This window comes from Diceros bicornis, chromosome 16, assembly GCF_020826845.1.
Source record: "Diceros bicornis minor isolate mBicDic1 chromosome 16, mDicBic1.mat.cur, whole genome shotgun sequence".
Classification (NCBI taxonomy): Eukaryota; Metazoa; Chordata; class Mammalia; order Perissodactyla; family Rhinocerotidae; genus Diceros; species Diceros bicornis.
The window spans coordinates 63,190,003-63,211,376 of NC_080755.1; the positions used below are offsets into that span (position 1 = coordinate 63,190,003).

The 21,374-nt window shown below is 49.9% G+C and overlaps 1 protein-coding gene across 1 annotated transcript; it reads left to right on the top strand.

Moving 5' to 3' along the window:
- Positions 1 to 743: 743 nt before the first annotated feature.
- On the top strand, positions 744 to 20,820 carry CNDP2 (carnosine dipeptidase 2). Its single transcript, XM_058557305.1, has 12 exons — positions 744 to 762; positions 3,582 to 3,672; positions 4,800 to 4,943; positions 8,754 to 8,916; positions 11,416 to 11,504; positions 13,165 to 13,365; positions 14,236 to 14,320; positions 15,343 to 15,503; positions 17,569 to 17,733; positions 18,709 to 18,850; positions 19,117 to 19,264; positions 20,156 to 20,820. Exons 2-12 carry the CDS (start codon positions 3,613 to 3,615, stop codon positions 20,223 to 20,225), a joined length of 1,428 nt encoding a protein of 475 aa, XP_058413288.1. The 5' UTR covers positions 744 to 762; positions 3,582 to 3,612; the 3' UTR covers positions 20,226 to 20,820.
- The last annotated feature ends 554 nt before the right edge of the window (positions 20,821 to 21,374 follow it).

A 21,374-nucleotide genomic window follows, 5' to 3' on the forward strand; every position in this document is an offset into this window, starting at 1 on the left:
GTGCACCCTTCAGGAGCCTGCGGGGATGGGGACCCCCCAAAGCCTGAGGGCTCAGAGGCGGGTGGAGTCCCCCACAGAGGGAAGTGGGTCCCCCACTTCGGACCTCAGAACCGCACTGAAGGGCACCTCTCGGACCCCACCTTAGAGGCACCAGCCCGGAGGCACCAAGTCAGAGCAAGCGGGAAGCGCGGAGACAGGTCACCGCCCAGACACGCGCTCCCGGAACCCCTGCCTCCCCGGGGTCTCAGCGCGGGAACACCCGCCCAGTCACCCGACTCCGCCCCGTGCCGGGGAGGGGCGAGGCGATGCCAGCCCTCCCGAAGACCCTGAGGCTCCGTGCCAGCAGTAGAGGGCGGGGCCACGCCAGCTCTCCCGACGAGGTGGGGGATTGGTGGGCGGGGCGGAGGGGGGCGGGGCGACGCCGGCTCTCCCGACGAGGTGGGGGATTGGTGGGCGGGGCGGCGGGGGGCGGGGCGACGCCGGCTCTCTGTCCGAACAGGGTCGGGGATTGGTGGGCGGGGCGGCAGGGGGCGGGGCGACGCCTGCTCTCCCGACGAGGTGGGGGATTGGTGGGCGGGGCGGTGGGGGGGCGGGGCGACAGCAGCTCTCTGTCCGAACATGGTCGGGGATTGGTGGGCGGGGCGGCGGCGGGGCGGAGCAGCGGCCTCTGGACGAGGTCGGGGATTGACGGGCGGGGCGGGGCGGGCCCGCTCAGGGGGCGTGTCCGGGGCACGTGGTGCGGAACCGGCGCGGCGGCCGCGAGTGGGTAAGCGGCCATCGCCGGCGGGCAGGGCCGGGGAGGCTCCCGGGGGCCGGCGGGGGTCGCGCTTGGGTGTGTGGGAGCGGGGGCGAGGCCGGGAGCGTCGGGCTCCGGGCGGCAGCCAGTGGGAGCAGTGGAGGCCGGGCGTGCGCGGGGCCCAACCACCGTCTGGTCCGCGTGGCCAGCAGTGGCAGGAAGAGGGTGTCCGGGCAGAGTGCGGCCCGCGCGGGGATCCGGGGCTTTGCGGCGGCGGGCCTGTGAGGTGGGTTGCGGGGGCGGACCAGGACGCGCCCAGCACGGCTCAGTCGCGCCCTGCTTCCGGCGAGGCCTGCGGAAAGCCGAGCCTTTCTCGCCAGCGCTTCCGTTTGGCGAGGCTTCAGCCTGGTGTTGCTGGACGGCCTGGGCCCGGGGTCGGGGGTCGCGGGCTCCTGCCAGCGTGTAAGGCGGGGAGGTTGCGGCTGGCAGGTCAGAGGCAGGCGGGTCAGTGGTTCCACCAGCCTCGGTTTTCTCTGCGTGAGCGGAGGTGATCGTGCTCCCGGGTGGGCTTGCACTAACGTCCTGAGAGCCTGGGCCGCCAGCCCGCCCCCCTGCCCAGATGGGCTGCGGGGGAGTCATCCTGGTGCGGCCGCAGTGTAACGAGGTGGCGGGCCTGCCCGGGCCCCTTCCTTCACGCCTTCGTTGTCCCTGATGCTGGCAGGGAGGAGTGGCGAAAGACAATTTCACAGAACTGTGTGTTTGGAAGGAAGCTCTAGATTGGGCATATTGGAGTTTCCTGTCCGTTTTAGTGGTTTTTACAGAGATTTGAAGCCGTGATTCAGCTATTTATTTAATATAAGCCTTGAATTAATGAGGGGCAAGGATTGGGACACTCAGAACTGAGTCATTTGCAGGTGTTGCGAGATGTTTCCAAGTGCTGCCAGCGTCGTTTCTCCTCCTCTCACTCGTTTCCCTATTTTAGTTATGTTAGTCCCCAGAAACGGTAGATTTCAAGAGGGAAGTGGACATGGCATTTATTTTGAAAGGGTAATTAATATTTGCTTTTGTTCGCTCCAACCCAGCGCTTTTACCTTAACAAATGAGGTTCACCAGGGCATCCAAAAGTGGTCCCATTTTAATGGCTTTCCTGCTGCGGGGAGAGTGGGGCCAGGAATAGCAGAACTGTGAGTGGGAGGGAGAAAATGGACCTGGCCTAACCTGCTCTGACTGGATTGGTGGTTCAGAGGCGTTGCTCTTTAGCCAGCCCTGGTGAGTTGGCATGAAAGGCTGAACGATCTGTCGATGTTTTAACTCGCCTTTGGTAAAAGGTGCAACTTAAATAGTTACATCTTTGAGTGACTTTATTGGAGGGCCATTGGATAATTTGGCTGCAGAGAACATATTATTAATGAGAATATACCGCAGTGAGCTTGGGATTTGTGGTCCTTAGTGACCAGGAACCGAAATAAAAGTGCCTGCTGTAGCATATTGTCCTAGATAGCTTCCTTATTTACAATTTTGGTGATAGATGGATGAGAATTTGGCTTATTAAAGCCCATGAAATACCTCTACAGCATTTATGGACTGTCTTACTGGGCTCCTTCAGATAAGAGCCTCAGCTGAAGCAGTCTGGGTTGCCTAGGAAGTTTGTGCATGTTTTGTGCTTTGTTGTGGGTGTTTGAAGAGGAGAAAGGAGGCACTGAGAACTAAGTCATATGATTTCTCATCCTTAGCGAACTCACAGTACACAGCTTGGGTAACTTCCTCATTCTGCTCAACAGCGCCACGCTTCGCGGCACAGGGTATACAGAGTCCTCTATCTAGAAATCATTTTGGAATCCTATACCTATACCAAGAAAAAAAAACTACAGTGTGTCAATACACAGGCATTTATCTGGCATCCCACTTCAGAACTATCTAGACGTGGTAGGATGTGGTCACTCTGCTGCTGCAGTTCTGAAATACTTCGTACCCCTGCTGAGCTCTTTTCAACTACTGCTTAGCTTTGAGTCTTGCCACTTGATGGCATCTGAATTGTCAGTTCAAGGAAGGGGACAAAATCAACTTTGAATGTGTCAATACCAGGGTCATTTTTGTTTCATATTCACTCCAATTTTTAAAGAAGATCGGTCAAGTGATTTCTTGTACCCTGTAAGGTGGGGCAGAAGTGCTAGGTCTCACATGAGAAACTGGGTGTTGGAAAATGCACTTGGGAGGGAGTCTGTACGTTAGATGGAAGTTTCTTTCTCTTAATCAGGTCTTTGTGATGTTTTCACATGTTGCCTTTGGCTCTGTCTGGACTCAGATTACCGACTTTCTTAAACAGAATTTGTCTACCTCTCCTTAGGCTTCATTTGCTCTGTTGTGGGTTTGTGGCCATAAGAGACAGGTTGTGACGTTTTTGCTGAGATCCTTAAAGTGGTTCTTTCCTCTGTGGTCATAACACATGGGAAGTTCTCCGTGTGCTTTAAGAGAGTAAAATTAAATTAAAAAAAAAAATTAAGTGCTAGTAGATCAGTAGGGAAATACCTACTTTTAATTTTTATCAGATTGTCTTCAACTCAGGCCCTTCCTTTAGTTACCTGCCATTTTGACACAATTTTGGGTACATTTTCCTTCTGAAAAAAGGATGGGAGATCAACCTGAGCCTCTAACTTTCCCAGAGCTTTTGTCTCTGCCTCTGTGGTCACTTCCTGGAGTCCTCGTGATGACTGCATTGTTGCAGTGCTGGCTCGAGGGTGGAGTAGCAGTTTATGATCCTTAACAGGTGCCTTCTGGGCCCTTCGCTCAGTCGTCTCAATCGGCCGATCTAGAGGCAGGACTGACAGGTTGTTCTTCCTTCCAGGAATCTCCAAGGTCTGCGGTCCAGTTGAAAGATGTCGGTCCTCACTACCCTGTTTAAGTATGTTGATGAAAATCAGGATCGCTACATTAAGGTAAGAGAATGTTTATTCTAGTAAACATTAAAATTTGGTTTAATCCTCTGGGGCTCAGAGAAACTAATATGAATTATGCCGTTTAAATCAAGTATTAAAAATATTGTCTAGACAGGGAAAGGCAAACACTGCATGATCTCACTTATATGTCCAAAAAAGTTGAACTCACAGAAGCAGAGTAGAATGGTGGTTGCCAGGGGTTGGGGGTGGGGAAATGAGGAGACATTGGTCGAAGGGTACAAAGTTTCAGTTATAAGATGAATAAGTTCTGGAGATCTAGTGTACAGCATGGTAAGTAGAGTTAATAAGACTGTATTGTGTACTTGAAAGTTGCTAAGAGAATAGATCTTAAGTGTTCTCACCACAGAAAAACTGGTAACTATATATATATATATATATAGTCTAGAGATCTTGCCCTCTAGCTCCTCGTTACAGTATATATATACTAATTTACACTTTTGGCTTCTGACAGAAAGTCTTAATATACGTTTCTAGAAATATCAGAGCTAATCTGAGATTTTTGTTTAGTCTCCATCTACAGTTTCTTGTGGTAGATGTAAAGAACTGTTTTACATATAGTATGTTTTAAATGATTCAGTAATGTTATATATTAATCTATTTCTTGACATTTACTTAAACAGTGATGCTTTAAAATTATACTTAGTAGACAGATTTCAGATGAAGTCTTTAGAGTTCTCATTCTAAAAATTTTACTTTAGAGAACTTGGCCATTGTCAGGGTGATGAATAAGCTAACTTGAACTGTGAAAATGTTGGGTAGTTTCTGTATCTTTCTGTTGTAATTTTGTTAGATTCAGATATAAACATATTTATGGAACTTTGTACATTTTACATTCACCTCATACTTAATGGTTAAAAATACACATTCTGACATTTTTCTGTTATGCTCTAGTTCTTGGTACAGGGTCATTACAAATGATTTGTTAAAATCTTAAACAAAAAGCAAATGTGATGGATCTCTTCTACATCTAGTCCACATGTCCAAAATGGAGTGACCACAGGGAGCAAGCCAACTTTGGGTGCTCAAAACATGGCAGAATTATGAATACCTTTCTTCCTTAAGGAGCACCTTTTCAGAATCCCTTTTTGCTTACTACCCCCAAACAGAAGCTCGCAGAATGGGTGGCCATCCAGAGCGTGTCTGCATGGCCCGAGAAGAGGGCTGAAATCAGAAGGATGATGGAAATGGCCGCTGCGGATATCAAGCAGTTGGGCGGCTCCGTGGAGCTGGTCGATATCGGGAAACAGAAAGTATGAGTCTGGCGTTCTCCACACAGCAGAACCTCACGTGAGCAGAGTCGGCCTGAGGACTTGACAGGGCTCAGCAGATTCAAACCGTCTTTTGCTTCCAATAACCTGCTTGTCTTTGAAGCAAGCAAACAAGGCCTGATTCGGATACTAAAGTCTGTGATTTCTTCAGCTGGATTGGGGCAACAGTTTTGTGATACTCGGCTTTTTCTCCAGAAAGGAGAACTGATGCGAGTTACTCAAGAATAAGTTAATGTAATGGCCATTCTTAGAAAACTGCTGAGATTTCCCCTAGAAATCAGTCAACTTGCAAACGAGGAAGGTGCATTCTATCCCTGTAGATGTGAAAGTAGTGAAGACTCCCACTCACACTGTGTCCCTAGCATCCTAGTTGGTAGAAATAGCTCTTCTTCAGGACTTGGCTGCTGAAAAAAAGCTGCTTTGTGTGGGGGCTGGGGGCTCAGTTGCATTTTAATGCAGGATTCTGACGTATGAAATTGGTTTGTTCTCTTCCTAACTTCAATGAGCAATCTCATTTCGTACCACATTATTCTACTATTTTAGTTTCAGATGATTTCAGACTCACATTAATTACATGTTTCATACCATGTATTTTGAAAGTTTGTAATATATTGTAGGGCGTGACAAGGTTTGGTTCATCTTAGTTCTCTTACCAGATGATATAAGTGTCAGTTGAAATCATAGTCCTGGGATTTTACAGGTGGACATTCAGCCCAGTCTGCTCTTTTCATAAGTGGAAGACCCCGGAGGCCCAGATGGGCTGTGTCTCCACTGGGAACCCACAATCAGTTCATGGCAGAGGAGATTAAAACCTGGGCCTCCGATTCCCAGTCCAGTGTTGTTTGTTTGAGATTTCTTCTGACAACAAATTTAGTAGTTAACTTAAGATTACTTAAGTAAGATACATTGCAGCTTCCCGGGACTTTTCCCCACTCGTGAGGAAATAAACCAAGTTTCTTCATATTCTTTTAGGAGCAGACTTGACTTGCTCCCCCTGCCTTTTTTCCTAATACAGTCATGCATCGCTTAATGATGGGGATACGTTCTGAGAAAAGTGTCATTAGGTGATTTCGTCGTTGTGCGAACGTCATAGAGTGCTGTTACACAGACCTAGATGGTATAGCCTACTACACACCAAGGCTGTATGGTACTAATCTCAGGGGACCACTGTCATATATGCGGTCCTTCGTTAACTGAAATGTCGTTACGCGGCACATGACTGTATATGTAAAAAAGTCCAGGTGGTAAATAATTTTTAAGAATTGTTTCATTACAGTAGATAGATTTATTCTATTTAACATTGCAATGTGCAGTTGTTAAGAAAGGACCTTCTACAAAAGACTAAAATGGCTACCACATTATTTTGAATTACATTACGCCAATTTTTATCAAGGAATTGACAGATTTCATCACTGTTGGAAAAGTTCTACAGAGATCTTTGTAGTGTGAGGTGACAGCACATTTGATCTTCTCTTCGCATCAGTTCGTTTGGCAGCAGTGCTCCATTTTTCAGGAAGCGATGATGACTTGGGGCAGGTGTGGAGGTGGAGTTGGTTGTCATCACTGTACGTGCAGAAGCTGGAGCACTTTTCAGGCTTGTGGAGGAAAGATGACGTTGGGAGTTCCTGGTCCTAGTGACAGACCAGGTCCCTCGTGGACGAGGCTCAGGGGACAGGCGCTGACTGTGAAAGGCTGATTTGGGGCTATTTGGTGTTGGGCCTCACTACCAAGGCTGGGGCAGGAGACGTCAAGTTGGGCCTGTCTGCTGCGTAGCCGCTGCCCCGGGCAGTAGAATAGAAAGGGTGCCTGGCCAGTAGTTGTGGGAGACGTGGTCACCGAGGGCCTGACCTCCAGGCAGAGGACCTCAGGAATGGACAGTCACGGCTTCTGAGTCAAGAAGTGACATAAGGGAAGAAGTTAACAACGTGTAGGGAGGAGTAGGGCCCGCTGGGTGCTGACGCAGTGAAGCGAGGGCTGAGAGCTGGATTAGGGTGGTAGCCATGGGCATGGGGCGGAAAGGAAGGAGGAATGTGGAATCCTGTCAAAGACTTCTGCCCGGAGAGCTGCTCCAGTAGAGGATCGTGTGTTAGTCCTGTAAACACTGGACTTTGTTTCTCAGCCAGACTTTATTCCTTAATGTTGGGAGCAGTTAGAGATACCCAGAGAGATTTGCAATTTGCAGCATGAATTTCAGTACAGATTTACCTATGGGCCCAAATGGCTTCTTAGAAAAATGTAAAGTATTTTAGAGGAGGTATATTGAGTAGAAATTTATTTAGAGAAAACCTGTTGTCGTTTACAAATCATTTTCCTCCTGAGGCAAGCTGAGGGCCAGCTGTGATTGTAGAGCTCCACATCCTATGTGATCAGGGCAGTGAGTTTAAGGGACAACTCTTTGTAGTCTGGTGGCAACAGGCTGTCCTCCAGGGGCTGCACATGGGTAGCTGTGGGGCTATCAAGAGTCCCTCAAGTTGAACATTTATGAGTAGAGTTTACTAAAAGACGAATCCTATATCTTACAAGAATTCTGCAGCCTGACACGTTCTCTAATGTTTGTGTCCACTCAGAGATGCTCAGAGCCCCTAGGGACTGGGGAAGGACGCTTTTGTCAGCCCATCACCAGTGTTGTCCTGATTTGCTTGTCATTTTTAGTTGCTGCTCATTTTACCTCTTAATTGTAAGTTGTTAATTTAGCCTCATTACTAATTTAGTTTGTGTATTACGTTTATTAGTGTATAGTTTCATAAGAGTATTTTCTAGTAAGTAGACTAATACATAGGTGAAGGGTGTTTTGATGGCCTGAGTGGGCTGTGGCTTGAAGGCGGAGGTGGAGCTGTTGTGCTGAAAAGTGGGAAGGACCTGAGTGATGTGACGTTTGATATCAGTTGTCTTCCAAATACCTGCATTTCTTTTTTTTTTTTTTTTTTGTGAGGAAGATCCGCCCTGAGCTAACATCCATGCTGATCCTCCTCTTTTTGCTGAGGAAGACTGGCTCTGAGCTAACATCTGTTGCCAATCCTCCTCCTTTTTTTTCCCCCAAAGCCCCAGTAGATAGTTGTACGTCATAGTTGCACATACTTCTAGTTGCTGTCTGTGGGACGCGGCCTCAGCGTGGCCGGAGAAGCGGTGCATTGGTGCGCGCCTGGGATCCGAACCCCGGCCGCTAGCAGTGGAGCACACGCACTTAACCGCTAAGCCGCGGGGCTGGCCCCACCTGCATTTCTATTCCAGATCAAGAGGATGCTGTGGTTAACACACCTTCTTCCAGGGTTGTAGTAGACCGATGAGGCCTTTGGGAGACAGCTCAGGAGTCCCAGTTCTCACCGCTTGGTTTAGTGTGGCTCCTGTGAATTGTATTTCGTTATATCCTTGTCTATGGCCCTTTCTGTGCGGAGTTGTAATGTACATATAGAAGATCTAAAAGCTATCTTCTGCTTTAAAATTGTGGTTGTTTTTATCCATTAGTTTAGAAAATAATCAACTAAGTTGCATCCCAAACTGAGGCTTCATAATATGTTTTGTTACATAAAAGTTAAACAAAAAAATCAGCCTTTAAAAATTTTCCAAACTACCGGTGGTTGAGAAACATAATTCAGCCTATGTGCTCTGGATAATAGGAAAGTAAATTCTTGTTAATTAATGACTCAGTGGAACAATATGATCTTAAACTCTACCACAGAGGGGAATTGATGAGAACAGATAACAACACTCAGGGTATTTTAATAGTATCTGATATAAACCCTGGGTTTTTTAAACAAAGGCTGCCTTGATTGCTTCCCTCTCGGCTCTTAGCTCCCTGATGGCTCGGAGATACCACTTCCTCCCATTTTACTCGGCAAACTGGGCTCCGACCCACAGAAGAAAACAGTGTGTGTTTATGGACATCTGGACGTGCAGCCGGCAGCCCTCGAGGACGGCTGGGACAGCGAGCCCTTCACCCTGACAGAGCGAGACGGTAAGGGACGCTTTCCTAGAGGAAACATACTTGTAGCATCTGGAAAAGCAGCTCCCCTCTTACTTTAAGAAAATCACTGGTAGTCTCTTGGCGAACCTGTTTCCAGAACAAGTTGTCTGTACATGATCTAGAAGTTGAGTTCTGGAAGTTTCTTGCTTCAGCACTAGGTATTAAAACATCAGAAAGCCTTCCATGCCTCGTGGAAACGAGGTCTTTGTGGCCTGGGGTCGGCTAGGTTTCCCTCCACTGCTGATGCTTTCTCAGAAAATGTGTTCTGAATTGAAGCCGTGCCGCCCTCGAAACCTGTGATCTAACCCCTGACCTGGTGTGTCGCTGCTTCTGTGGTGGATGTTAGGAAAGCATCGGTCTTTCCCCAAGCCCTGCCCACCCTGGTGGGAATCGCTGAGTGCCTCCCGGCCAGGCCCTCACAGGCACTGCAGACTCTGTTGGGACCCACCACAGGCTGACCTCTCTTCCCCCTGTCCCTTCTGTATGAAGGCTCCTCCTGCCTTCATTTCTGGATTTTCACGTTTCCGTACTTGGCAGTCTTTAGCCAGATGAAGAAGCCCCTTCATTTGTACTTTCCCCCTCAGGCTAAGTCCAGACTATCTTTAATTAAATCCTTCTAACTGGATACGTTGAGTTTCTGTTCAGACCTTTTCTTGGCTCAGTGTCAGTTGTGTTCATTACTGTGCACAGTTGAGAAACCTTTTTACTTAAAGCAATATCTGTGAGGGAATTCAATTCCACACCCCAGTCATCATCTCAGTACAACTGCTAACATCTTTAACCGTAGAACTAGGCTTCCATACGCACTAGGCTCCTTTTGAGCATCAGACCCACATATCTACTGGGTTGTTCCCCTCGCCACTGTCTGGAACAGAATTCCGTGTCTCTGAATGGCACCGCCGTCTCCCCACCACCTGCACCAGAAACCCAGAGATTTTCATCCTGGTCCCTCATCCCCACTCCCGCAGCCCCCAGTCCCTACCAGGCCATCTCTCCCAGCCGCTGCTCTTCTCCCATTGAAGGCACTCCCGTCGCTTGTTGAAGTTGGTTTCTGCGCCCTCTCTGTCCTGCCCCATGGTGATCTCAACGTGCTGGGTCTCTACTTGACACTGCTCCCCTGCCTCCCAGTCTTGTCTCCCGCTCGTCACTCCTCCTCCAGCTGTGCCATGTGGACACCTGCTTCTGCGCCAGCACTGGTCGCCCACCACACCCTCTGTGAGGCCTCCCGTTCAGCCCCTCCCCGGTCCCACCAGACAGGCAGAGAGACACCCTTGGTAGACTCTTGGGCGTGGATGAAGCTGGAATAACTCCTCATACCACGGATAAGCCACGGATAAGCCTGCTTGCAAACATCCGGTGGTGTGCTGTCTCTTCTTGTTTCAGGGGCCCTGCAGGGTAGGGAGCACTCTGCATTTGTCTCTGTGCTCCTCTGTCCAGCACAGTTCTTGTACACCATAGTTAGTCAGTGTTTGTCATGGGAACAAGGATGCTTTTTAGAAGAGCTCTTTAGCTTTTGCGAAAAGTGAATTTCGTTTATAAAAGGAGATTCCCGAGGTAATGATGTATTTAAGTGTTTAAGCCTCGTACTACTTTGGGGTGGGTCATGTTGAAACTGCCAGACATTAAAAACAAGCTAAGAATGAGGAATCCGGTGGACTGGCCAGCACCGGCCAAGGGCCAGAGAGAAGGCAAGCCCTGAGCACGTGATGGCCGGGGTTCTGTCCTTCTTCTGCCCTGGTCTCCCTCGGGCTGTGCTCTGCATCATGTGACAGAGGGCCCAGAGGAGGGTCGGGCTTGTTTCTCCAGTTGTTCATAGCGACCAGTACCCAGCCCAGGCACCCGCCTTCGTAAGAGGTCGCAGGAGCAGGTGTGTGGAGGGGAGGTACTATGACTGATTACACCGAAGAGAAGCAATATCCGGTCCTTTAGTTTTCAAAGTGATAACCTAGAGAAATAAGTAACAAACCTGAGTTCTATTCTTTATCAAATTAGGTGTCAAAATTTGGGTAAGGGTGAGATTTGTAATTCCCTTTTGATAATGGTGCATCATGGCTCCTATGTGTGACCAGACTTCCCACCCTTACTGCTACCAGCTGGTTATGGAAGTAGATTTAACCGACTAAGTCAACTGGTGCTGATCTCTTGGAGCTGGGTCTGCAGTCCGTGCCCTGAGTCAGCAGGAATGTGGGCGCTGGCCGACTGCTGCGTCCACTGGAGGAGCCGTGGGCGGGGGGTGGGAGGGGGGTAGACTGGAAGCTTCCGCGTGGCTTGCTGTTAGACTATGGCGAATTCTCTGCTACAGTCTAACAAGGGTTGGATGGAGAGTCAGGGCTTCTGATAGACTGAAAATGGGGCTGCTTATTTGAAGAGAAAGGCTTAGTACGGCCCGTGTGGTTGTGCTAAGATGTTATCAGGTGTTCACGGTAGATATGCTCTCCTTTCTATTTCACTATAATCATAACTTTGTGAATTTGCTGATTGCTGTTCTAGGCAAATTGTATGGGAGAGGTGCAACAGATGATAAGGGGCCAGTGGCCGGCTGGATCAATGCCCTGGAAGCCTTTCAGAAAACAAGCCAGGTACTTCAGCCTCGTCCAGCTCCCTGAATCACCATGTTCTGTCTGAGCGCTGCAAAGTGGGGCTTTCTGTTCCCAGAACAGCCTGTAAAGATCAAAGATCACTGGGATGTGAGAAAGTATATTCCTCCAAAACCGTATCAGCACAGCTCGGTCAGATTTAAGATTGCAGGTTTGTTTTCCAGCGTTAGGGAGCATTAAAGGTGTAATTGCTTTACAGTTGTTCAGAGGTCACAGTGTTGATGACTCGGCAGGAATCCAGCCGACACGTGGACTGAGTTCTCAGTCCTTGACCACCTGAGAGGGAGCTCGTCTGCCAGGCCAGGACGTGGGCTCTGTAATGTGAACACACCCGTTACTTTCTCTGTGTGGTTTTTAACCTCCTAAACATAAATTTTGTTTTTAAAAATATATTTCCTTAACTATGAAACATCCGCTCCTTGTCGAAAGTTTGTAAAATATGGAAAAGTAGAGAGAAAAATGGTGCCTAGAATCCCAACCCTCAGAGACTAACCATTTTGTTACTTACCAATCTTTTCAACTGTTTTTAACCTAATTGTAATCATAGTGTATAGATAGTTTTTGCATCTTGCTTTATCTTGTATCGTGATAAAATAAGAATAATAAGGTAAGCATTTTTGTCAGGACGTGGGTTGGTGGATCTGAAAAGAGTCTCGGAGCCTCTGGTCCAGGGGGTCATTTTGCACAGAAGGGAGCCAAGGCCCAGAACCTCTGAGTGGCTGGACCCCCGGGCAGAGACTGGGAAGGTTCACCGCCTTCCAGGGCCCCTCAGGGTCTGGGGTGATGGAGGGGAGGGGGGCCGTGTTCGAGGCAGAGCCACCCAGAGCAGCTCTGCTTACACCTGTTGCTTGTGCCCCGGTCCCAAGAAAGCTTTCATTTGAGGGGCGGGGGAGGAGGAGGCGATGTGCGAGTGAACAGTGCTGCCTGCGGCAGTTCTGATCAAGGCTCCGTAGACTTGAGTCCACGTGGGGGCCTGCCCTCCCGCCGCCTGTGACCTTTGGCGTCACCTTGCTCAGGTGCCGCTTCGTTTTCTCATCTGTGGAAGGGGACCACCTGCCTCACCGCACAGCGTCGGAGGGGCCTGGAAAACTACACCCCAGGAGCCAGCCGGACAGCGGCAGTTTAAGAGCTACTGTCAGCTCTTTAGGAAGAGGGACTTCGGTGCGTGGAGGGTGGAGGTCGGAGGTCGTGGTGCAGGAGCGCCTGCTAAATGAGGGGAAGGCTCCCGCTCCCTCATGTGCACTGGTGGTGGCCGCAACGGTGCAGACGAAGGCCAGGGTTTTCTCTGTGTCACGGCTTTTACTTTAGAGAGAGCAGCTCAGGGTTTTCTGGGATTCCTGATTCGTGCTGGGTGAGGGCAGAGATCCCTGTGAATGGGAGACATCACTGTGGCAGGGCCCTTGGAAGGAGGCCTCAGTGAGTGTGTAATTACACTGGAGCCACGCTTGTGGCCTGACAGCCCAGCGCCTGGGGACTGAGGGTCACTACGGGACACGCAGCCCACCCAGGTGGTTAGTCTGGAGAAAGTCAGGTATTTGAAATTTGTGATTTCAAAACATTTGGTGACCTCTTGTCTGTTGTTTCTAAAAAAATAAAAATACACGAAAGGTGAATGCCTACCAACACCCTTTTCCTTTCACAGAAGATTCCTGTCAACATCCGATTCTGTCTGGAAGGCATGGAGGAGTCGGGCTCCGAGGGCCTGGACGAGCTGATTTTTGCCCAGAAAGACAAATTCTTTAAAGATGTGGACTACGTCTGCATTTCTGACAATTACTGGCTGGGAAAGAAGAAGCCCTGCATCACGTACGGGCTCAGGGGCATTTGCTACTTTTTCATCGAGGTACCCTGCTGCTGTTGGCCTGTTTGTGGTGTTTCCCCCCCTGTAGTCTCCTGGTCCTTCCCTCGCCTGCGGTAGGCAGGTACCAAGAAGCAGGCCGTGCTCTTGATGGAGTGATCTTGGAGGAACTGGGACATTGCACTAGACTCAAGAGGACGGGGCGGGAGAGGCCGGCCAGGGTAGCCCTGCCAGTCATTGGCTGGCCCGCTGAGCCTGGGTCTTCTCATCTTCAGATAAGGGTGGGACACCCGCCACACAGGGTGACTGATGATGAAATTAGACCCTGTATGTGGAAGTGTTTCTGAAGTGGACTGAAAAGTGCTGGAAATTATCGTAGTTGCTACACTGAGCTCTCACTCTGTGCCAGGCGCTGTTCTGCTTGCCTTACAAATAACCCAACACAGGAAAGCAGCAGCTGGGAGGTGAGCACTCTTACGATGCCATTTGCAGGGGAGGAGACTGCGACCCAGAGCGGTTAGCAGCCTTCCCCTGGTTCCACAGCTAGTCAGTGTTGCCGGGATCTGACCCCAGGCCCTCAGGCTCCAGGTCCCTGTGGGCTGTTTTTCCTGGTAGGTGTTGCCCTTTCAGTAGATAGGTGCAGGGTCTTGGGGAAACTGCTGGAAAAAGCTCTGAGTGCTCTGGGAGTTGCCCTGCAGCATGCTGTCACCTGTGGTCGGCATTCCCTAGAGTATTTTTTTTGTTGCCACCAAAATTTTGTAATTTAGGAAACGCCTTACTTTGCTCGTTGAGGGAGCAAGTTTTAATTTTGAAAATAATCAGGTCTTGTGAATATTCTTTGTTCAATTTACTGTCACGTGATAAGAATAAGCTCCCACTAAGCAGCCAAATAAAGTGGCCTTTGTTTCTGTCCAGGTGGAATGCAGTGACAAAGACCTCCACTCCGGTGTGTACGGGGGCTCAGTGCACGAGGCCATGACAGATCTCATTATTTTGATGGGTAAGCACGGGTTTCTGTCACTCCTTGGCGATTTGGGAGAAAGGGTGGAGTGGGCCTTATTTCCAGGCTGTCATCAGCATTTGGTGCATTTCAGCATTCTTCGTGAACCACGTTGTCTCTCTAACTACATCTCTCTCCTTCCCTCCCACCCGCCCTCTACTCATTGTTCCCTTTAAAAAACACACATTCTTCCGTTTCGCCTCCGTCTTGTCTTCCTTGCTTCCTAAACCCTGCCTCGCCTCCAAGACCCAACTCTCTACCCCTGGCCCCGCCGGGCCCTGTCTGGCCTGTCCCGTAGAATCACATGTCTGTCCTTCCTCTGGACACCGTTGTATGTTATGGCTCTCGGAGAGCGTCTGCTTCAGTCTGTTTGATGTTATAATTGGCCACAGCAAGGTCTCCTGCGTGGTCAGCTCTGAGAGTGAGAGCGCAGCTCACTCTTCCTGGCATCCTCCTAATGTAAGGCTGGACGTAACTGTTGCCTCACCCCACGGCTTGGTGAGTCCTGTTTCCTTCCCTTGCAAACGATGGCCGCCGTATGTGGAGCTGATGTTGTTTCTGGGACTGGAGTTACTCTGTCCCACTCCGTTTTCCCTCCTCGGCTGAGGAGCAGCTGGTTTCTTGTGGAACGTGCATTAAAAAAGAAATACTGGGTAGTGTAGTGGTTTTTAGAGGAAGCCTGCTGGAGCCAGTCTGCTCGGTGTGCATCCTGGTCTGTGACAGTTCACCTACCTTTCCATATGGCAACCTCTTTATCTTAAGGTGGAAAGATGACACTGCTCGCTCACTGGGTTGTGAGGATATAACTAAATGACTTGGTGGGCATAGGGGCTTAGACAGTGCCGGAGAGATGGCGCGTGCTCAGGAGGCGTCACCCCGCAGCTCTTGCTCTAGAAAGAACCCTTGGCCCGTGGGGGTGTGGGCTCCCTGATTCTGTGCACCTGGCTCCCCAGCTCCTGCGGTAAGCACAGCTCACTTTGTGCCACCCACGTGCTGAGTGCATGTCCTCCGCTCTCCCCCAGGCTCCCTGATGGACAAGAAAGGGAAGATCCTCATCCCCGGCATCAGCGAAGCGGTGGCCCCCGTGACAGAGGAGGAGCTGGCGCTCTACGACAAGATCGACTTTGACTTGGAGGAGTACGCCAAGGACGTGGGAGCCAAGACCCTGCTGCACGACTGCAAGGTGCTGCCTCAGTCGCATCTGGGGTCTGGCACCCCACCCGGGGTCTAGTGTGACATGTGACCTGTCCGTCCGCCAGGCCTCATAACATGCCCTGTCCAGGGGACCGCTGTGGGAAGGAGCCGGAGATGCTGGCAGAGATTCAGGCATATCCGTGTGTCCATGGGCTATCAGATGGTACAGGCACCAGAAAGCAGCACGTTACCAGTCGGGAAGCAGGGAGGTTTTTAAAAATGTCAAATGTTGACTTTTGACGACTTAAGAACTGGAGAATATATGCAGAGAAAACACAGTGGCAAGTAGCTTTTCCCTTATTTGCATTTTTAGGATAATTTCTTTACCACTGGGCGCAGAGGTGATTTAAGCCATTCCTAAGAGAGCTGGGTGCTAAGGTAGAAAGTATTTGCACAAGATGTTTACTTAACTGTTAGGAGAAAATTTTGTCATAACTTTTCTCTTAATTATTTTAATTCCTGGTTTATGAGGCCTAGATATAAGTTCACGTTTGATTTAGCCAGTGCTAACTCAACGGCAGCAACAGCCCTGGGGACATAAGAGGAATATTTCCAGGCTCAACCCTCGAGTGTCATCTCTCCAGGAGACAGCCAAGCCAAGAAGTCTAAAACGATGTGCCAGGCCACTCAGATGGTCTAGAGCGCTGGGTGCATGGGAGGGGTGAGGCCTCATCCGAGAGGAGCGCTGTTTACAATGAGGCCTGCAGGAGACAGGACGGGCTGAGCAGTGGAGCAGGGCCAGCTAGGTAAGGCCTGGGATTATGACCGGAAATGCCTGATGTAAAGGCCTCTGTGATCTGCCGAGGAGTTTGTATGCTCTCCTAGAATACGACGGACGTGACCAGTTTTGAGTAGAGGGCTGAGCTGATTAGATCTCACTGTGGACATATTACGTTGGGCTGGGGGCTGGATTGGAGCTGAGGCAGTGGAATTGGGAGACCAGTTAGGCTGCTGCAGGGGAGAGAGCCTTGAGCTGGTGTTCTGGGGACAAGGAGCTGGGTAGGGGGACTTCTTAAGCTGAGGGCGCATCAGAGAGAGTCAACAGGGCCAAATGGAGTAAGAATTTTGCAGGTGGAACAGATAGAGAAGGTCCTCACCCACGATACTCACTTGGGTTCTGATGCCCTGGGCCAGGAGAGCTTCGTCCTGGGGGAGGGACAAGTCTGGGAAAAGTTGGGCTCTCAACAACTTGTGTTTCCTCCTGTCCTGCTGCCTTCAAATTAACGTTTGCTTTTATGTAGGGTGTCTGCTTTAGGGCCATGCACATTCCTTCCAGATATTACTGAGCTATTTGGTTCACAAACAGGAAGTCCACACATTAAGTGGCTGAGTTACTGTGGAGCCCCGGGAGCTCTGTCAGGTGTCTCTCTGTCAGCCGGCCCTTCAGGTGGCTGTGGGTCCTCTCCTGACTTGTCTTGTGCCACTGCTGGAATGCGTGGGGCATGAAAGGTGGCAGTATCGATTATATGCTTGGGAGACAGAAGGCTGCTTGGTGCCAGTCCCCTCAGCAGAGCGTGACAGTGCTTGTCCGTGGTCACTGGGCACAGGACACAGTGAACGGTCCTGGCTTTCCTCTCCCAGGAGGAACTACCCCCAAGTTCTGTCCTGTCAGCCCAGGGCCTAGGAGGCCTTCACAAATGGGCTGTATCATGCTTTTCTCTTCCTCCTGGTTCCTGGTACCTGTGGCCCTGCAGGAGCTCTGATGTCGGTGGGACCGTGACTTCCCGCTGGATTCTGCATGGCTGGCAGGAGCCCCACAGCTCGTGCAGTCAGTTTTGTTAATCTGAGCAGTCCAGAGCTGCAGGGAGGCAAGGAGATGCCACACTGGAGGCTGTTTGGAGCACACAGAGCCCCCTTTGTGGTGTGTCGTAGCAGGTACCAGAGCACGTTTGGGGCTGGCTCATCCACCAGCCCTTCTGGGGTCTGTACCTCCTTTGGCTGTGCAAACTCCCCAGGCCTGCTGCTGACTGAGGGACTTCCCAGACAACGTTCGCATGTCCTCTGTAAGGACAGAGACAGTGGTGTCCTCTGACCCACTCTGTGGTTTTCTGCAGAAGGACATCCTGATGCACAGATGGCGGTATCCGTCCCTCTCCCTCCACGGGATTGAAGGCGCCTTCTCTGGGTCGGGGGCCAAGACCGTGATTCCTAGGAAAGTGGTCGGCAAGTTCTCCATCAGGCTCGTGCCGAACATGACTCCTGAAGTTGTCAGCAAGCAGGCATGTAGGGACGCTGGGGTGCGGGAGGGGGCTGCCGGGCCCAAGTACAAAAGACGGTTACTAGGGCTCTGAACAACTGAAAACACAAACCCAAAACCTACACGTCCCCACTTCTTGGCTCTTGCCAACTTAATAATTACTAGAATAAGCAGTCAGAAACTGATCAAAGATAAAGGCCATATAAAAAAACACACGTAAGTGACTTTTGTCACTGCTAAAGCGTGCCGAAATCGGACCTCTGACCTCATCCTAAGGCTTCAGGTCAAATGCTGACTTTGGGCTGAATACGTTATGGTGAGAATCCAAGAGCATCTCTGGAGGGGGAAGATTCCGGAAGGGGCAAATTTCGATAGCCCCAGGTCAGCCAGGAAGGTTTCCTGGAGAGATGGAATCAAGGTCTTCCCTACTGGGAGAGGAAACTGAGGGATGGGATTTTGCATCAGGAGGTGGCCCTGGGTTAGCACCCTGGCTCCATTTTTGGTCTAGATACGATTGTTTTTATAAAGCAAGTCAAGGAACATTTTTTTAAAACTTGGTTTAAATATTATGATTATATGGGAACGTCTGCTAAAGGGTGAATTACTTGAAATTAAAACATTACCTTTTACCTTCACATAACTGGATTTTGTTTCTTGATAAAACCCCTTTTTCTCTTATCACAGTTATGTAGATCAGTGTTTAGCAGAAAAAAGTGAGACCCATTGTAGACTCCTAGACTTACGGTAGACCCATTATAGACTCACTGTAGGCCCACTTTAGACTCACTGTAGACCCATTGTAGATTCACTGTAGACCCCCTGTAAACCTATTGTAGACTTGTGGTAGACTTACTGTAAACTAGTAGACCCTTATAGACTTGGTAGCCCCTTTGTAGACCTGTTGTAGAGGCACTGTGGGCTATTGTGGAGTAGATCACTAGCATTGGATCAGATACCAAGCTTATGGTACATGGTGTTTCTTTTGTTTGTGGTTCAGGTTACAAGCTACTTGACTAAGAAGTTTGCTGAACTGCACAGCCCAAACAAGTTCAAGGTGTACATGGGCCATGGCGGGAAGCCCTGGGTGTCTGACTTCAACCACCCACATTACATGGCTGGAAGAAAAGCCCTGAAAACAGGTCAGACGTCTCCTTGGGGACGCATACCAGGACCCTTAGCCTGTCCAGTAGGGCTCTGCTGTGTTGTATGGGCACATAGCTGCGTCACTGATACCCTGAGGAGAGTCGATGTGCAGGCTGGGCTGCACCACGAGCCAACCTTGAGAGTAGAGCTGCTGTCCTCAGGCCTTGCGCAGGATCTGGACACTGTTGCTGAGTAGATCTGCAGTGATCCCCAGTGTCACAGCCCTAAAGCTCACTGTGTTTTTTATTCTGTTTCCCCCCAGTTTTTGGTGTTGAGCCAGACTTGACCAGGGAAGGTGGCAGTATTCCTGTGACTTTGACTTTTCAGGAGGCCACGGGCAAGAATGTCATGCTGTTGCCTGTGGGGTCAGCTGATGACGGCGCCCACTCCCAGAATGAAAAGCTCAACAGGTGAGTCTGTGGGTCCTCTGTCCTGAGTCTGAGTTAGTTTTCTCGTGGGTACCAATGAGAAATCCTGAGAAAGTGCAAGGTGTCCCCTCCAGTCCTCTCCTCCTCTACGCCTCCTGCTCTCCTGCTGCTAAGAGAGGAGAGCAGGAGGTGGCGATTTCTGGAACCACCCACCTCCAGTGCTTTCTACCACCTGTCCTCAAGGTGATGCAAACTTCTGATGGGAGGCAGGGAAAGGGGCCTTGGGGAGTTGGTGCTTCTTCAGAACAAGGTTCGACCAGTGGTCTGTGTTCATCTCTGTACTTCATCTATGACTCCTAAAGAACCTCTGCACTTTTCCTGTCTGAAAATTCGTAATATCGTTGTTGGCTTCATAAGCCACTTTTATATGTTCCAGGCTTATGCAGACATGATGGGGATTCTCTTATTCAACAGGGATGGAAGGTGGTCTGTGAGTTAGCAGTGGTGAGCAGAGATCCAGGCAGGTGTTCAGGAATAGCTGAGGAGGACAGAACATGGGGGCCATCATGGAGTGACTGGAGTGGGCCAGTCAGGGACTGAGACAGAGGCAAAGCCCCTGCTTGAAGGGCAGAGGGAGGGGACAGAGACCTGGGTACTGGGACACGAGGTGGAAGCCTCGGATCCAAACAAGCAAAAGGAGGGCCCATGATCAAAATAAGGCTTTCCACGTTAAGTATATTCCGCTAGACCAGGACCAGGCCCGTCCCTGGTGGGGCAGTTGGACTGAACCTGCACTTGAGAACCAGGTGGCCAAATTCTAAAGGCAAGCGGAACTCAGGGCCAGCAAGCCAGGACAGGGATGCTCCCAGAAAGAATGTGTGTGCCTGGGCCTCAGGACACCAGCCAACACTATGACTTGTTCTTCTATGTTAGGCATAACTACATAGAAGGAACCAAAATGCTGGCTGCATACCTGTACGAAGTGTCTCAGCTGAAGAACTGAGAGGACTCTATTTTCCATGGAGCGCCACCAGAGGAATCCCACCCGTTACCCTTGTCGTCTTCCAATTGCTCAGGACAGTGGAAGCTCCTCTCTCTCTCTTCTCTCTTGTCAGATCATACACAGACTTCCAAGAACGGACACAAGAGTAACCACTGGTCTCGTGACTTGAGTTACCTATACCGGGCAGTTACGAATGCAGTCCTGGAGGCTTATAAATGACCCTGAATGACAGCCAAATTCTCAGAGGTGGTCAGCATGACTTGGTCTCCAGAAAATAGCCAAGGTCTGAAAGCACTAGTTCTGCTATAGAAAGTTCTGGTTCCATCCAGTTGGGCTAAAACAAGGACTAGATGCTTTCCTGTCCCATCTCTGCCTCCTGATTCAGGGTCATGCACACTTGGAACATTTAGTCAGGGGCATCTGATGCCTTGAGGGGCCACCCTTTCTGATCCCTCGCTATCATGCAGATTTTGTCCTTTTCTCCAGACCTTAGCCGTTTCCTGTCTTCTCTTTGTTATGATCCCTCACAACCTAAACCTAACTGGAAGGATTATTTGGTCTCATTCTGTGATGCTAAGTAAAAAGTAAAAATGAAGCCTCTGGAAGAGTTGGTGCCTGTCTGACCTACTCGTGGAGCACACTTGTGTGTCAGGGCGGTGTGGTTTGTTGTCTTGGCTCCCAGTGGGGATGGGGCAGGGCTCAGAAAACCAGATGTGGGGCTCCTCTCCCCAGTCCACATGAGGAGTGGTGTTAGGGAAGTGTCCCCATCCCCACTCCTTATACTGCCAAGTCACTGAAAATCAAGTCAGGTGATTTAAACAAAATAGTTTATTGGCCCAGCTGATGTAAAAGACCAGAGTAAACTCCACTAAGAGGAGCAGGGCTTTATTCATTATAAAGTCTCTATTTTGTCCACTTTGCTGACTGTTTTGACTCAGGTCAGGACTTGGAGGGGAAAAAGGGGTGCTCTTTATCGGGTCTTCTCACACCCAACGCTGAATAGAACAGAATGGTGATGTAGCTGGAAAAACTCGGGATGCTGTCACCGTAGCCAAATCGATGAACACAGTCACCAGGGATCCAGGAAAAGAAAACTGGTTTAATTTTGTCAGCAAAATGAAGCTGTGGTGGGCTCGTGCCCCAAGTCCC

Excerpts from the sequence above, each read along its gene's own strand:
- CNDP2 (XM_058557305.1), top strand. The coding sequence starts at position 3,613 with ATGTCGGTCCTCACTACCCTGTTTAAGTATGTTGATGAAAATCAGGAT. Across the intron at positions 4,944-8,753 it reads TCGATATCGGGAAACAGAAA|CTCCCTGATGGCTCGGAGAT; the intron begins GTATGAGTCTGG and ends CTCGGCTCTTAG. Across the intron at positions 18,851-19,116 it reads AAGAAAAGCCCTGAAAACAG|TTTTTGGTGTTGAGCCAGAC; the intron begins GTCAGACGTCTC and ends GTTTCCCCCCAG.